Raw genomic sequence first — 18233 nt, forward strand, 5'->3', positions numbered from 1 at the left:
GCGATTCCAGAGATGCCGTCTGTATCTATTGATTAGTTCAGCAGGTACTTGCAACATTACAAGAATATAATTAAATACAGACATTTTAAGTGTTTTGTCTGTTAATAGTTAGGCAGAAAGAAAGTTGAACCAATGAACTGCTGAACTAATAAATAAGATGGTGCTTTTGTTTTGGCGTGCTGGATCGAAACAGGAAGTCACTTCTTGGGCGGCGTTGTTATGATTTGAAGTGTCTCAACTTCCAACACCGTAAACCTAACAAGCGTGTGGATTTTTTCATTGTAGGCAAAGGTCATCATCACTACTGAGTTGTTTCAGCAAAAGGAAAAACATCCTCAACCCTAAAACAACCCAGTACAGATAACAGATTACAAACCTTTTCTAACCTAATTTCTGTGCATTATGTTCTACCATTACTCATGTGGATATGGATACAGGAGCACACCCTTATATACTACACTTCACTGAAATGCATACTCGAGGCCTCTAGCACCTTTTTAGCCACACAATATACAATGTACAGTTATTTTTGAAAAAACAAAAAAAACATAAAATAAACGTGCAATACTTATATTAATAAAAGACTCTGTTTGCAATACTTAAGGCAAAACAATTTCCATGTATGCCAATATACAGTTCATCACAACATTGTTCCTCGAAAGTGTTCTGAGCAAGTAATCGCCTCGAGATTGTATTGAGAATGTTGAAAAATGATGTCCTACACCTATAAATGCAAAGTCACTGCAATGCCCTCTACAAAAATGTTGATTATTCATTGACGTGTAACCCTCTGCCCATTATTGAAAAGTCGGAATGCCAAAGTAAAATGCCATAAAACATGAGTGCCCAGTAAAAAAAGTGCAAAATTTGCCAGTGTATTTCTAAACCCCCGGAGGTAACCTGAACCAGCGCCTATAGCTGGGACACTTTTCTGGGCAGAGGTCTCGGTCTGGGGACGCGCGGATCGGACGTCCCATCCAGCTTCATGCTCCCAGTGCGGAGTTGGTGCGGTTTGGGCGGCAGTGCTGGCGGGTCCGTCTGCGGCGGGATCGACAGACTGTGGGGCAACGGGACGGGCCTGCGGGGATTGTCTCTCATGAAGACGTTATAGGGGGGCGGGGTTTTGTTCTCCCTGCGTATGGGTTCGTCTGAGCCGCTGGAGAGGGAGGTGGGCAGCGTGGTGGGAGGGGCCAGCGGGTGGGGCGGGGGGTGGTCAGATGTCGGCAGTTCGGTGCCGGACGCCTCAGACACGCTGCAGCGACTGAGGGAGGAGATGCCGCTGCTGTAGCTGCCGGACAGAACCGGGGAGCTGGACACCAGGCTGGACGACTGGCACTCGGTGGGGGAGGGCGTGAACGGCGGCACTGTGGTCTGAAGGGAGAAAAAAGAGAGAATTACAACGTCTTTTGAATAGCATTTGGTAGTAGAATGTAGTGGTCAGGCTTCTTTCAGTGGCTTACAGACTTCCTCCGATGTCCCCTCTATGTTTAGTTTACATTTAGCCACATTTTGGTGCTCTTTAAGCCTGACTTTAATCCTAGCCATTGTTTAGGCCCTTTGAAGTAGTAGTAATGTATTTTCCGGACTACAAGTCACACTTTTTTTTCATAGTTTGGTTGGGGGTGCGACTTATACATCAAAATATATCATTTCACATGTTTGTTACTTTCACACAGCTGCTAGAGGGCGCTCTAAGCTTGTGCATCAGTATCTGCTACTCCTGTACCACTGAAGATTTAAAAGAACGGTAATTGAGCAGCAGAAAGAAAGTGTGGAGTAAGCAAGAAACTTGTGAGGGACCGGCGAAAAGTGGAGGTTACTCTTACTGCAATGAAGAAAACAAAAAAGCTACACACAGCACAGCTAGAGGAACGAGTTCGCAAAGACGAGCTTGAACAACGTGATGCCGGGAGAGGCTTGTCAACGGTGCAGTTACGCCTCCATACCCAGGTAGTTGCCAAGGCTGGTGCGACTTATACTCCGGAGCGACTACGCTTTTTTCTTCATTATGCATTTTTTTTGGCTGCTTATAGTCCGGAAAATGCGCTACTGGAAAAGCCTAATTTTGTTCAAAGGGGTACTAGGCATGACAAGTTTGAGAACCAGTCCTTTCCAGTATGAGCTAACAACATTATATTGTGGTGTATGATCAAGAAAGGGACACGCTAAATATCAGCTTTGTAAAGGGACTACACAGAGTTTAAAAATGTTGCACTGTCACTCAAAAAGTTACGCATACAACCTGAGGTGGCAGTAGTGAGTATAAAATGACCAACTTGCATCTAGTCCCTAGTAGTGGAACACAATTATACATCCTTTAGTATTCTGTAAACTCAGACATTTGTGGGAAAAACACTGTGCGTCTAATTATAAAGCAATTTCAATCATCATCAATTCCATGGACTTGCAGGTTTATTTCCATGAAAGTGATGCGGAAAAGTGACGACATTGTGAACTGTACCCGTAAACTTGTCTGTGTGTAGAATTGGGATGCTACAAATAAATTAAGTAAGTTAGGGCTTATAGCTGGGAAGATCTAAACAGGACCAGAACAAGACATGTAACCAGTAATGAAGAAGGACTAATCTAATCAGGAACCAAACCATGTATAAAACTGGCTACAAATGAAATAAGTCAGGCATTGGACTGCACAGAATATTTAAATGCCACACCTGTACACCGTATGCCACGAAAGCACAGTACTTAAGTCACAAAGGCACAAAATACCGAGCCGGGACACTGAACAGCTTGGGAGGGCCAGGTTGTTTTTCCACTCCATCGGCTGGCCTTGTGCACCGAGATGAAAAGGCGCAATATGCCACACTTCCTTATTCAAAATCCAATTACTCATCAAAATGTTTGTCTGAGCAATTACAGCCCGGCACCATTATTTCAGCTAAATTTTTAATTGGATCTACTGAAGTATACAATTGACCAGCTAGGTGGCATTAGTCATGCTACAGGCGCTTTTTATTTTTCAGAGAAAGTTTACCTTTGTTGACCTTTATTTAACCAGGAATGTCGCACTGAGATTTAGAATCTCTTTTACGGGGATCGTCCTGGCCCCAGAGGGAAACCTATTGTACATAGGGCGGCACGGTAGCACAGCGGTTAGTGCTTGTGCTTCACAGCTAGAAGGTCCGGGTTCAATTCCCACCAAGGACGGGGCCTTTCTGTGTGGAGTTTGCATGTTCTCCCCGTGTCTGCGTAGGTTTCCTCCGGGTACTCCGGTTTCCCCTACCACTAAAAACATGTACAATAGGCCAGGATGTATGAGAGTGTGTTTGAGAGTGCGCATGGGGGACGACGGATGAAAATTAGCCTAAGGCTACAATCCGGTGTGGCTTGTTCATTAACTTGCACTGTCCCTACCAAAATAAAAAAAACCATAAATAAAACCATACATGGTCGGGGAAACTGGAGCACCCAGAGGAAACCAAAGCAGAAACGTGGAGTACATGCAAACTCCACACAGAAAGACCCCGTCCAACCCGGGAAGTGTAATGGAACATATTATGTGTTAAAGCATTATGTCGAGTGCTTTGTTCTATTCTAATACTTATTTTCTTTTATTTGAATACTTAAAGGGATATTTCAGGATTTTTGACATAGGGCCTCATTTTCTAGTTATCCAGAGTGTTGTTGATTTCTGGAGATATCCTTTTTTGCAATTCATACAGTTCTTATATTTGAAGAGTTATGTGGCGCTAGGCTAGTGCATGTCTATGGTATCAGCTAGCCTGCATTAAAAACAGTCTGACCCGCTCCACGGTGCACCTGAGGCAAATCACTTATAACACCAGACTAACCATATAAATGTCTGTGTCGATAGAATAATTTTGACCATTTTGCATTTAAAAGAACTTATATTTGAGCAGCATCAGCTTTGTGGTTGTATAAGCTACGCAGCGGTGGAGTGACCTGCTAGAAAATAGTCCCTCAAAATGCGATCATTCATGTGATGCAAGGTCAGTTATATTCCAAAAATTATTCTATCGACACAGACATTTATATCGTTAGTCTGGTGTTATAAGTGATTTGCCTCAGGTGCACTGTGGAGCGGGTCAGACCGTTTTTAATGCATGCTAGCTGATACCATAGAAATGCACTAGCCTAGCGCCACTTCAAATAATAAATAAGAACTTCATGAATTACAAAAAAAAATATCTCCAGAAATCAACAACACTCTGGATAACAAGGAAATGGGGCCCAATGTCAAAAATCCTGAAATATCCCTTTAATATAATAATTTTCATACTTATTGACATTTTATTTTTGAGGTACAGTATATTTCAGCTTAAGCTCAGCTACTTCTACAGTATTTGAGGTACATATTTTGTCTTCTCTGCCGCTGGCCACCCAAAGGCTTCATGCGTGTTGACTCGTGTGGCTGATAACAGGGGCTGCTGGAGGTCTGAGAAAGGCCTGCCCCTGACTGTGCGGTGATGGGCAGCTTGGTTCCTCACCACAGGTCTCCTCTATTACCACGACGCTCACAAACTTCCCACACAAACGCACACATCCCGTGCACGCACACACACATCTGACTGACAGAGCCTGCTGCGCACCAAGCTGTCACTCTCACTTCCCAGATCCCGTCTCTCTCCCTCTTCGCACCTGATACAAGCTGAGACCACACAAACAAACGCTCATCCTGTGTACTTGCTTTCCAAGTCTATAAATTCGAAGCTGTGCCGTGTAAGCTGTGATGGACCAACAAACGAGTTAGTTAGAGCGATAGTTCCATTTGGCAGTGCTGGGGAGGATATTTTCAAATTGTATGTAGTTGCAGAATGCAGAATACTTGCTGTAAAATGTATTTTGTAACGTTTTCTGTTACTTTCACCAGTTACAGTACGGTTTCCTGAATACTTATATGTTGATTTGCATTATATGTTCATGTTTAAATATGGCGTGAGACTAAAATCATGTAGCCTACACTAGTTTGAACATCTGTTATGAACTTCTGACTAAATAGAAACAAAAAACAAAAAAAGACATTGCAAATGCACAGCTAGTGCAGTAGATCACCCGACATACGGCGCTCATGTGCATTGTTAGATGAAGCTTAAATTTAATGATCGAGTACTGCAATGGAAAGAGTAACTGCACCGGTACACAGTTACTTATTTAGTGTTTTTTTTAGTCGGGACAGTGCGGAAACATGCATGCATGTAAACACGCCACACCGGTTTGGGATCATTTCCATCCGTTGTCCCCCACTGGCCATCTAAAAACACGCTCTCACTCATCCTGGCCTGTTGTACATTTTTTAAGGGAAACTGGAGTGCCCGGAGGAAACCTACGCAGACACGGAGAGAACATGGAAACTCAACACAGAAAGGCCCCGTGAAGCTGGGAATCGAACCGGGGACCTTCTACAGGGTTTCCCGAAGCACTTTCCTGTTTAGGAATGCACGCTAACCGCTTCGCCACTGGGCTGCCCACTCTAAATGGGTATAATACATGTATTCTGTTACTACCCAACACTGTCCCTTGGTACATGGACAATACTCAATGTCAGTTTGCGTAGTGCGTAGTGCTTAGTTAAGCTGTGTACAGGGGGCTACGAGCAGCAAGTAGCTGCTCACGACGAACGTACGACTGAAAATCGCACGCGAAAATCAGCATCGCGCTGTTTGAGGAGATGATTTGACAGACCAAGCTAGTATCCATGGTAACGTGTGTCATGTCAGTCGCCCAGTGTGAGCCGGACAGTGCGTTTTCGCTCCGTACAGTGTGAGCGCCTCCATCGCGGGCTCGTAATTTAAATTCCTTGTATGTGACTCAGACGCACAGTGTGAGTTGATGATTAATTCCGCTTGTTCAAAATTGTGTCTCAGTGTATGCCCAGCTTTAGAGGAGGTGCTAGATAATGTATGAACGTGTTCTAGGCAGAGGTATACTCTAAACTAAAATGATATGCTATAAAGGGGATCAAAAATATTTTCATCAGTGTTGTGACACTTTGCATATTTACAGGACATGTAACATTGAAACCTCTAAGAAGCTCTACTATTTATTGTTTTAGTTTGAGCCTGTCAAAGAAGAATTTCTATCATCCGGAACAGACAATAAAGTTCATCTATCTATCTAGTTTTAAAGACTGGATTGCTTCATGAAAAGGTTTTCTGTTGGTTGACTTAATCCAAATCTATTCATGGTTTTGTCCAAAATGTCAGGCTTTTTTTTTACACCTGCTTGCGTCAAAAACTTGCCCAGTTTTAGTCATAGCATTGCCTGGATTTAATTCTTACTGGTTGTTCTTTTGTTTCAACTTTAAGAAGCATTCTCTTGCAGACCTTTATAGTAACGTAATAATACCATCATCAAATGCAATTGAATGTGTCCCTGAAGACTTTATGAGGGCAAGGTGACTTGATGTCCCAATATCATGTGCACATTAAGTACACCAGTGAATTTGCTCGAGGCAGTCCCATTGTGGGCCCTTTTCACAGGACAGTCAGGGCATAAAATGACCAAATCAGCAGCACTTGAGCAGTTAGCAGCTTGACTGAACAGTAATGCAGAGCTCTCCAGCCTTGAGTTGGCACAGAGCAGGATAAAGACCCCGGAGCAAAGTGCTAACACATTATTAGCCGCTCTGGATAAAGACCCAAGGCTGTCACCAAGCAAGGTCAGCCTGACTTCGTACAAGAAAGCTCAGTAGAAAAGAGTCAAACACAGAACTAAATGGTGACCCTCAACTGCTTTTCACTTATGAAATAATTGTAATAGTAGTTATAATAATAGTAAAGCCAAATGTCCAAATTATAGAACAGTCGAGAGCGAAATGTGAAGTAAACAAATAGACGAGTCTAATCTGCAAATTGGCAGACACAATGAAAAATCCATCCATTATAACATGGAACTCCAGTAAGTCTCCCAAATTTAAACAGTTTGGGCTTTTCTGGGTAATTGGCTATTAAAAATATGTTGGCCTAATAAAACACAAAAATATTAATAAAGAAATGTTTTCCTTTGTCTCAGTTGACCAGGATTCTGACGCTTTTGTCACTCATTCTGACCATGAGATGCTGGTTTGGAGCTGGACTCTGTGTCCTGGCCCCGCCCCCCCTCTGCGTCTCCCTCTCTGTTAAACTGCTGGTAGTGACACATCCGAATGCGCAGGTTTAAGCTCTGGTTAATATGAAGATCATTTATTCGCAGGACATTACAAGCTCTGCATGTGATCCCGCACATCGACTCTGCGTAATTTCTGAGGACAAACCATACAGGCCTGCATTTGCTATGTTATATCAACACAAGTTTAAATGATAAGAGAAATAAAAAACACACTTTCAACATATGCTTGGATTTACCGGTCGATTACAATAAATTCCACTTTATTAAGTCTAAAGGAAGTGACATTCAGCTCTGAGCACTCTCCCCCTGATGTACATCTTTGAAAATGATTCTTTAAAAAAAGAAATCCTTGAACATAATGAATCTTTTAATTTGCTGTCTAAAAAAAAAAATATGAGAAAGAACAGCTCTTTTGTCTCAATAGTAACTAAGGCTGAAACCAGGGGTGTCCAAACTACGGCCCGCGGGCTAATTGCGGCCCAGAGGGAAAAAAAAGCCTAACCCTAAATTAAAATCCATTCCTAGAAAGTTGTGATGAAGGCTGTTTCTTTTTTACTTTAAGCATATTCAATTAAAAAGCATAGTTAGCATTTTATTGAATTTGTTAACTTTAATGCAATAGAGGTGAAGTTATATATCTGACCTCTACTTAGTGTGGCCCAGTTGTTTGTATATTTTTCTGTATGTGGCCCTCAGTTAAAAAAAATTGGACACCCCTGGCTTAAACTCATCTGAACAAAATAAAAACACAAATAAATAACATCATTAATATGTGAAAAGATGCACTAACCTTTTGTGGAGATCTTGAATTGGGAAGTGGCGACTGTGAACTTGTGTTTTTAGCTGAAACTGTTGCCAGAAAGATGAGAAAACACAAAATTAACAAATTCTGTACTGACAAAACATACTACGGTATATAATATATAAGTCAAGCAAACACTCATGAAGTAGCTTAGAGTAAAGGAAATCTGTAAAGCTGCAAGCTGTGGATCCAAGGACGGCAACTCATGCAGTTACAAGCAGAAGGAAATCACAGAAATGATCATCTCCGCTGGATAAAAACAACATCATCAAGCATAATAGTGTGCTAAATAGTTAAATGTTATGCCCTAATCAATGTACGTCTATTGTAGAGTATTGTAAATAAGGCAAGTATTTTAGAGCGCCTTGTAAAGTGTAAAGCCAGGAATACGTTATTTGAATCAGGATAGCGCCATAAGCCTCAAAAGTCCAGGGAGATTTCAGCAGCGGAAGTATCCGATTTTCAAATAAAACCTTGGCATCATTGTGGATTTGCAGTAGGAGACAATCAAATGCAAAGTCCAGAATTGAAAGGGAGAGAGAATCTGGGAAAATACAATAGTGTGAGGCATCAAGCCTGCCGTTGTTAGAAGCCAGTGTGGAAAATTAGTATCATCTTCAAACAAAAACAAAACTGGCTTTGGTGGCCATTTTACCTGTATACGGTGGCCTAGGAGGGACAGGAGGGCAGAGCTGTTTGCTCACAGACTCAGAGAAATATGGGCTTCCCACTTTGACACTGTCTAGGCTCCAGCTACTGGGAGCGGGTCGCACTTATGGAGCACAAAACATCCACACGTCACGACACAAAACATATACTGCACAATGGAAAACAAACAAGCCAAAACATGCACATATGGGGACGGTACAGGGAGTGGAAAACACCTCACCCTTATATTTCACAGTATCGTTTTCCAGCATCTAAATTTAAACTGGGTGTTGTGCTGTCTCTTTGTCAATTCAAAGAAATAAAAATGACCCTCTTTTGCTCTGAGCCTTGATGATAAATTTGGCTTTGCCGGCTTCTCTGATCCATACTGTGATTATTTGCCAGCAGTTGCGGGTGGCCAGATATTTCAAAGAGCCCCGATTCTAAAAATATCCATGTCCATGTATCTGGGCCCTCAGGCAAGGACAAATGAATGATTCTTTGAGTCACTCAGCGTTGGCCACAGAGAATTATAAAAGCACTTCTGCTGAAATAATAATAGAACACCCATCTGTTAAACCAACTTAACCAGAAGATTTCACAATTCACGCCTCAAAGCCGATAATGTGACAAAGTAACGCATTTGTACAGTCTCGCTGTTTATATAATTCTATCACATCTCATTATTGTTTTTTTCATACACAGAGCACCATATTGTCTTTGTTAATTTTCTCTCGCTGCATCATTTACCAATCGCACCTTTGATATATATAAATACTGCATGAGGTTTGGTGAGACTCACACGGAAGATGTCTCTTCCACATGCGTCTATTTTGAAGTTTTTTTTATCTTTAGTTATTTCAATTCTTGGAGCCATTAGCCGTCTTAGCGTTTATATACAATAGGTTTGTATTCAGCTTTGTGACAACACTGAAAGGTTTTAGATTGGGGTTAACACAGTGTCACACTCGAGTGTCCCTCTGGATTATTCTGTACCTCTATTTATACTATTATTTAAGTGCTGTGTGCATCCATGCATACTTCATGAATGTCACTCATGTCAGTCAGGAGTGAAGCCATTTGTGACAGTTATTAAAGACACTGGCAGTCACAGATTAAAAGGTCTAAAGCAGGGGTAGGCAACGTCAGGCCCAGGGGCCAAATCCGGCCCTCCAGCACAGAACCTCCGGCCCCCAAGATAATTTTGAGAAATATTAATATGCAAATAGATCACACACCTGTTAAAGCACTCTTAAAATGCGAGAAATAGTGTCAGTATTTTCAAAATGTCCTGCTTGGTCATATATAATGATAAACGGTGATTCTCTACTGGTGGGTCAAGACCCAAAAGTGGGTCACGGAACTATTTTCAGTGGGTCACGAGTCTATAGGGAACTTTTATTCAATATTTTCTATCTGAAACTGCACAGAAATGCTAACTGTGTCTGTTAAAGTGAATGTTCTTGGGTTGTTTTGATCATAATTTCAGTCTCTGGTGGGGAGAATACAATATTTTATACGATATATGACAAATGACAGTTTTATTTGGGTCCTCGGCTTGTCATCCGAGGGTAATGGTGGGTCCTAAAGTCCTGACATTTGGGAACGACTGATATAAAACATTGGCATTTACAGAAAATAGTTCTTTACTTTAGGCTACGATGTTGAGGTTCGGCCCTTCACGACGCAAACTTGCCTACCCCTGGTCTAAAGTTACGACTGAACGACTTTTAAAAAAGGCTTTGTCATGAAGTGAAATGCATCATATTGAATCAAACAATAAAAAATGTGTGATTCATTTGTCCATTATCCGACACCTCTCTGAGCACAAATTTCATTTATTTTATCATCATTTGATTGTTAGAACATTGCAATGGCCTTGAAGATTTTATTTCTGATCATTCAAAATGCAGCTGCTCATGACCTTTTTACTTACTCCAACTTGACTTAACTTTAGCTTTTAGGAAGTGGAGGTTTTTGCACTTAATATGGTTCATGTGGTCATCGTGGTTTTGTGGTTGCACTTAATTTTGCTTTATTGTTGTTGTAGTTTCTGATCATTTCAATGAGCTGTTTGCATATTCCTAGTATGTTGTTATTTATTATGGTACTTTTCGTTTGTTTACTGAGTGTGAAAAGCAATTTAGAATGAGCTGTATAAATGAACATGACAATAATCTCATTTTCAGTGGATTTACAGTAAATCTGATCAAATCTGATTTTTTTAATTTTATTTATTTTTTAGCTCTCTGGCCTCTGCTCAGAGGAAGAAGGTCCTGCTGTAGAAATGTGCCAAGAAGAACAGAGCCCACCTAAGAAGAAAACTTTAGTTGCCTTCTTTAAGAAAGCAGCACCTGCATCACTGTCCCACCAGTCAGTAAAGGACAAAACGATGTAGACCTCACCTCCTCCTTCTTGGGTCCTGAGGTGGATCCTGACACTGACCCACTTGAGTGGTGGAAGCAGCATCAGGCTAACTTTACAAGACTCAGACTCAGTCGTCTGGCAAGAAAATACCCAGCCTTTTGTTGTTTTATTGGCTCAATCCAAATACTACTTGCAATTTTGTTTAAGCTGATGCACTTTAATTAAATACAATAAACATATATATTTAAAATATATTTACAGTTCGCAGTTATTGTGTGTGGGGGAAAAAAATTGCCCAGCTACTGCTCGGGTGTGAAAATACAAATACTTATTCCCAAGGCTGTAAGTGACACCCAGGTCAGAAGCCTGGCTGTCACTGTCATACACCCTTCATCTCTGGACAGATGACCTCAGCCATGACTGTGGTGTGAGAATCAAGTGAGGAACAGACCCGTCATGCTAACTGCTGTCATGCTCCACTGCACTAAAAAGATGAATTGCGCATATGCTGTACTGAATGCCCATGAGATAAATTATAAATGCATAAATATGCACAGTGTACCTTTGTCCGGAGCGGAGAGGTTGGGGTCACTTCGCGGTAAGGTGGCGTCCCCTATTTGATGAGGAGGAGCTCTCTGTGAATGCAAGATCATAGTTACAAAAGTCGTTCAATCACATGAAAATATGAACAACTAAACAGCATACACAACACTGGCTTGTGGCTATACACGTATTTACACATGAAAAAAAACCCACAAAAATGTGTTAAACTTCTGCCAATGCACAGAAATATAAAGCCACGTACAGTGAAGCACGATAACTTTGATGTCCTGAATTTCCCACTGGCAGCGAGGTAGCACGGACTTTCAAATCAGTGCGAAATAAATCAAAATAATCACCCCGTAAATGTGGCTTGCTCGAGTTGTAATTTCTACTGGGATTTGCACCTGGAGAAGTGAAAATAATGCAACTGCCATGAGCACCGGGTAAAAATGGAAACAGGCCGCGCTATTTGTCAATAACAACATCACACACCTGGTGCAATTAAAAGGGGCTATAATTACATCCAAAGACATTGCGTCAGCGCACAATTGACTTTGTGTCCAGAAACAAATCAAGGGGAGCCGTGTGCCCGCTGGGTGACCCTGTGCATGCAGTACACTAACCTTTTGGGACAGCGCTACTCGAGGCAAACATTTACATGCAGAAACAGTTTTCTTCTTGTTATTGCCCTCTTTGTTGAGGGTTAGATTTCAATTGGCTTCTGCTTAGTCATAGTTTAGTTCAAGTTTAGTCAAGTTGGTTGAGCAACACTTAGTTTTAACCCTGGATTGGTTATGAATTCCTTTGTGCTTCGATCACATCTCACATTCTCCTTGTTTAAATAAGATGAGATAAGGCCCTAGAAAGCTGTAGTTTATTGCTACTAATGCTCATCATTTTGGGCTTGACATGAACTTATTTTGCTCACTAGAGTTTGATGAGTTATAATTTGGACTTGTGGGTTGCTGCTAAATCAAATCAAACTAAAATAATGGTGGCAAGGCAGATTCATTTACACCGCGCCTCGTGTGGAGTGTCTCATCTTTCTAAGTATAACTGTATTTATACTATTACAATTGTCCTCCTCAAGCACAGACCTGGGCAAAACCGGCCTGTGGGCCACATCTGGCCAGCGAGATGATTCATTCCGGCCCACTTGTAGGGCATAAATTTCCGAGTGTGTCGAAAAAAAAGTAAGTCTCTAGCCCATTCCTGTGCGGAGTTATGATTTTTAAAGAAATGACCAGAATGCTCACTCCAGCCACTAGGGGGCAGCTTAAATGAAAATAAAAGGAAATAATTACACATGAGTAGAGGGCACTTACATAATGAGAGCTCAAGATATAAACAACACATTATAGCCATGTGGTAAATGGACAGTCTGCCCTGGGTGGCTGTGGCTACATCAGCAGTTTACCACCACCGAGTGTGGAGTGAATATATATAACGACTACAGTGCAGCACAAACTTGTGACACAGGCTGGTAAAGTGCAATACAAGTGTAAACCGTTTTTATGAGTTTACAGTCCTCATACAGGCTCATTATTATTCATTTATTGAAAACAGTTTCCTCAATAGTACTTTCCCAATCAAAACATATTTTTATTTTGGAGCTTCTGTTTATGGACCCCGGCAATACACTCCTGATATAATTTGACCCCCAGGGAAATTTACCTGGAGACCCCTGTTATAGTGCATCGCCTCATTTCCCACAAACTTTGATTGTTTGAAACGCAGAGGTGCTTTCAGTGCGATGGTAGAAGTTAACAAGGATAAAAGTTGAATAACCTAAATCAGTGGTTCTCAATCTTTTGGAGTCGCGACCCCCATTATAACAGTTAAAGGGGTTTGTGACCCCTGCTCGGGTCACGCCGTGAGAAATAGGGACATTTGCCTATATAATTCTTAAAAAACAAAGACAAAACTAAAATGGCTAAAATAAAATGAATCAAATTAAGAACAAATAATGGCTCTCTGGTAAAATAGGACACACATGCTACAGCAAAATATTATTTTATATGCTAGTAAAATATATATTTTTTATCTACAAGATCTGGCGACCTTCCAAATTTGACCCCCAGGTTGAGAACCACTGACCTAAATAATGATGCACACATGTCCTTGGTTAGTATGGCTAAATATTTACAGAAAATAATAGTCCAACTAAATAACGGTATGAGCTAATCAAAATACATCATTTAGTGTAATGTACAATAGGATAAAGCTGAGCAGAATAAGTTTGAGTTATTGTTGGTGCGGCCCTCCACTCAATTCAGGCTTCTCATGTGGCCCCTTATGAAAATGAATTGCCCACCCCTGCTCAAGCAAATTACTAAAAATACAGGCCTACCTCCAGGTTACAGAGGAAGTTTTGTGATACAGTACCTAAAAAATTCAATAAATATCCGGAAAAGAGATTGTGGCGCTTCAGCAGTAGAAGAAAGGATTACTCAAACCCCGCGAACAAAGGAAAACACGACTCCAGGCATATTTTTCTTGATAAGTCAACAACATTGGCACAGTATACGCATGATATGTGTCCTTTTAAGTCCATAGGGTACTTTTTCCGTCCAGTAGTCCAGTCATTTATCACTACACGAGCATCTTGTCTCAGTTGTACCCATGTTCCCACCTGTGCAGGATCCAGTGGGTTGGGAAAGATGGCGCTGACCGGCCTCTCTCGCGGAGACAGACAGGCGTTTTCTCTGGAATGCTTGTGTTTCTCTGCCATTTGAGGGGAACCTGAAACGACAAAGAAGAGATGTAGTTCCACCTACTATACAACAAGCTCGTACAAATACTCCAGGGACCAAACAGCAGCAAGGTGTTAAGACCATTACCCACAAATACAGGCAATCAGGAAAGGCCAATCTCTCCTCCTGCCCACTACCCGCTCTCGGGTGCTTTCAGCCTCACTAGGTCCACAACATGATAAATGGCCTACACCCTCCCACACACTCCGATACACAATGCCTTGCCTCCTTTAGTGCACTGGACATATTCAACAAAGAAAGACAGGGAAAGAGGCATACGTAACGCTATCAAAACGAGAGAAAATTACACCGAACGCGAACACCTGCCTAATAATGCAGGTAATAAGGTTGCGTGTTATGAATTGGCCGTTTACTGGACAGCAGAGCAGGAACACGGCACAAGGGCTGCAGTTTTGTTGAGGCTTTAGTTCTGCCGTCGCTTCCTTATCACGGCAATGCGCTTTTCCCTGCTTCAAACACATCAAGTTTCAGGATATAATAGTCACAGGCTACATTATGTTTTATTCAGGCTTTTTATAAAAACAAAATTGGGTCGTAGGCTTTGTTAGATATAATGCATCAAAAAACACCTCACTGATGAATCCCTTCAGTTTCTTTGGTTTTAGGTTTTACTTAAGCCTTGATCCATTAGTGGCGGAGGAGGAAACTTCTCAGGCTATCCCATTGCTAAAAAGTACCCATCAGCTCTTATTGAGTTAAGAGCAGCGATAGTTATGTTCAGCGGGTATTTTGCATAATGACACCACTCGGCATAAAGAGCTTGCCAAAGGGAAAGGTATGTATTTCCATAAATGTCTTCATATATTCTTGATTTGACGATAAAAGCTAGAAACATGTTTGCAGATTTGCGCAAAAGTGAGATGAGAGGGGGAAAGTGCATGTTGAATATTCACACTGAAGTAGATGAAACTGGACTACGGATGTAAGTGTGAAGCAGATACATAAGAGAGGTAATGTTGCTATACCCTGTCTTGCACTGTTACTGGATCCTATACTTTAAATCAGTGTTTCCCAACCAGGGGTACGGGGACCCCTGGGGGTACTTGAGCACTTAGCAGGGGGCACTTGTAATTATTTAACTGTAGTAAAACTGTCTAGAATTTTGAGGTTTTTCAGTAAAAGGTTTTTCATTTTGAGGGTAATTTAGCTTCATAGTGAACACAACACACTATTAAATACTGAATAATCTTAATTTAGTAGGTCACTGTGTGATAATATTGGCAAGATCCTCAAGGTAGGGGGTACTCGGAGTATAAAAGAACAACTCATGGGTGCGCGAGACAAAAAAAGTTTGGGAACCACTGCTTTAAATGATTAATCTAAAGCCAGTTTTGTTCCTGCTTCTGTTTTGCTCGTGTTGGGCCATTGAACCTAAATGTCTGATTTAGACCTGGCTTTGTCATTGGTCAGTTCTGGTTAGAACGTGGCTCAGCCCTAATATAGTATTCTTGGTCTGGTTAAAATTTGCCTGGCCCGAACAAGGCTAAGTTCTCCGCCTTTGTCTGAATTCTTTTTCACTGATGGGAAAAAAACATTTATTACTGAAACTATTGTTTTATCACTAGATCATTGCAACTTTGTTAAGAAAAACAAATGTATTAGACAACTTCAAATGTGGAGTATAAATTCAGATTGATAGGCAACCATATCCATAATTATTCCATATTTATAATCGATATGTTTAGGTTCTTTACATACAGCCTAATGTCACTATATTTTTCTTTTTATCTTCATATTTATAACCGTCCTCCTAACATGCAGAGCATTTTAACATCTTGGTCAGAGTCGGTCTCTTTTTGATGTTTAAAGACCTGTGTGCGGTGCAGCCGGCTTTGAGTGGTAGCGTTTTAAAGCTTGTCCACTTGCACCAGGGTGTCTGAGAAACATTTTGGCGGAGGTGGGCTTTCCTCTCCGGAGTCTTGCATTGACGCTCAATCGTATCTTGGCTCCTCTCCCGAAGGCTGCCCGCATACGCCGATAGTACGGCTCATTCAGTCGGACTGGGCTGAGCGCAGCTGGGGAAGCCCTGAGCGAGTGTGTGGACATGGACTGAACCTGGACGTGTTTACTCCCAGTAAAAGCCTTGCTATCCTGAGCTAGATTTACGCAATAGCCCCCTAGGTATAAATCAGGTAATTAGTTTATTTATTTCTGATTTAGTTATGGCTTTACGCAAAGTTGCACTCAAAGGTTTACATACCCTGGCAGAATTTTAGAATATGAACATTTTTTTTCACTCATAAGTCGTGGTTGTGTGAAGCCATTTATGGAGAAACAACTGAGTTTGCTACTGTATTTTTAAATCTTAATGAAAAAGGAAAGATCAAAAGATCAAATACTGTGTATAACCCCCTTTAACATCGATGACAGCTTGGAGTCTTTTGTGGTAGTTGTCGATGAGGTTCTTAATTTTTTTCTGATGGTAAAGCGGCCCATTCTTGTGTGCATGAACTGTACGTTTGAGAGCCCCCCAAAGTGGTTCAATGATATTGAGGTCAGGAGACTGAGATGGCCACTAATGGGACCTTCACTTTATTCTGACATCAGTAAACCACCTCCATATTTCACAGTAGGTATGGTGCACTTGTTTGTTGTTAACAAGGCCAATGATGGCCTATGATGAAATTCTGCCAGGGTGTGTAAACCTTTGAGCACGACTGTATCTTTGGCCATAGACATACAGTGAGTTCAGGTCTGACATTACACTTTTTTTTAAAATAATATTTCAATCATACTCTACAATCCAAACTGCCACATAAAAATGTGGAACAAATTTGGATTCCATGGGGGCAAGAAACAATTTTGTGGGGTCAAATGGGAATCCTAAAAGAATTTAGAATTAATTAAAAAAAGGTCTTTCTGAGGCCACTGTAAATGAAAAAAGCTATAGGTGCAGTATACACAGTATGGGGGAAACTTTGGCGTCACTCTTCAATCACTCCTTAAGTGTCAGCCCCTTATGGAGTTAAATTTTTACCTAATTTCATATTCTGTGTATCTTTTCTAGTCTCGACTTGTTTTGTTTTGTCTCTACTGCCCTCTTGCCCTGCATATCCCTAGCTGTCAACTGCCCTCACTGACCTCCACACCACATGGTGGATGTTGTGCCAAACAAAAGGTCTAAGATCATGTCCCTGTGCTCAGAGCTTCCACTCAAATGTCTTTTAAGTACATTTTTTTGGTCGCTCTGGATTTAACTGCCTGCTACATAGGATGATTGCGAATGAGCTAAGTTGAAAATGTTTGTTACTCCCACCTCTGGCACTGGATGGGGCAGAGCTGGTAACGTTCGGCGAGGCAGAGTGGTTCGAGCTGAGGCTTGAGGTAGATGGACTAGGCTGTTGAGAGACAAACAAAAACATGATTTGATTAATAGAAACCCCAAAATTATGGTTGTGTACATAGTAAATTGTCCCATGTCCCACAAAGCACAGCGGGGCTCCAATTAAAAACCTACAAATGTATCCTCTGAGGAGAAACACGCCAAAGGAGCAGCATCTTCTCATGTCTATGTTGTAATAGGCTCAGCACTTCCTGACAACCGTGTTTTTCTATTCTTTGTAATGAATCAGGTGCTGCCAGGTGCAACAAACAGACTCCATGCCAGCAGTTTTCAGAATTAGCCAAAGCTGAGAGGACTGGCCAACTCAGGTGAGCTCCCCATGCTGTACAAGACAATTTTACCTTTTTGGTTTAGTATAATGAAGAGGTACTTTCTATGGCTAAAGCTTCAAAAGAGAACACGACAAAACAAACATTTTCAATTAAGGAGACAGAGCAGAGGTGTAAAATGTTCTCAAAAGTGTATGAGTGAAAAACAAGGCTTTGGGTATTGCATATTGCTATTGTGTCCAAGAGCAAAACACTTCACCCACCTTGTTTATGTGTGAATGTGTGTGAGTGTGTGTGAGTGTGTGTTTGGTGGTGGTCTGAGAGGCAGCAATTACAAAATACACCTCTTGACAACACCTGTCTGTGTGATTTGAGGCTATAGAAAACGGTCGGCTGGTTGG

General features: G+C 41.3%; 1 protein-coding gene across 6 annotated transcripts in view; it reads right to left on the minus strand.

Moving 5' to 3' along the window:
* Window positions 1-251: 251 nt before the first annotated feature.
* dock4b (dedicator of cytokinesis 4b) overlaps window positions 252-18233 on the minus strand; it is a 163642-nt gene continuing 145660 nt past the window's right edge. For 3 of the 6 annotated variants that reach the window (XM_079552363.1, XM_079552362.1, XM_079552360.1), the window contains 6 exons: window positions 17477-17558; window positions 14079-14188; window positions 11466-11538; window positions 8544-8660; window positions 7877-7935; window positions 252-1371 (listed from right to left, as the gene is read on the minus strand). In XM_079552363.1, the coding sequence (XP_079408489.1) occupies window positions 913-1371; window positions 7877-7935; window positions 8544-8660; window positions 11466-11538; window positions 14079-14188; window positions 17477-17558 (900 nt within the window). In that variant the 3' untranslated portion in view covers window positions 252-912. The remainder of the gene's footprint in view (window positions 1372-7876; window positions 7936-8543; window positions 8661-11465; window positions 11539-14078; window positions 14189-17476; window positions 17559-18233) is intronic. The other 3 variants (XM_079552365.1, XM_079552364.1, XM_079552361.1) reach the window with 2 other exon arrangements.

Source organism: Gobius niger (genome assembly GCF_951799975.1).
Source record: "Gobius niger genome assembly, chromosome: 2".
In the NCBI taxonomy this organism is placed as follows: domain Eukaryota; kingdom Metazoa; phylum Chordata; class Actinopteri; order Gobiiformes; family Gobiidae; genus Gobius; species Gobius niger.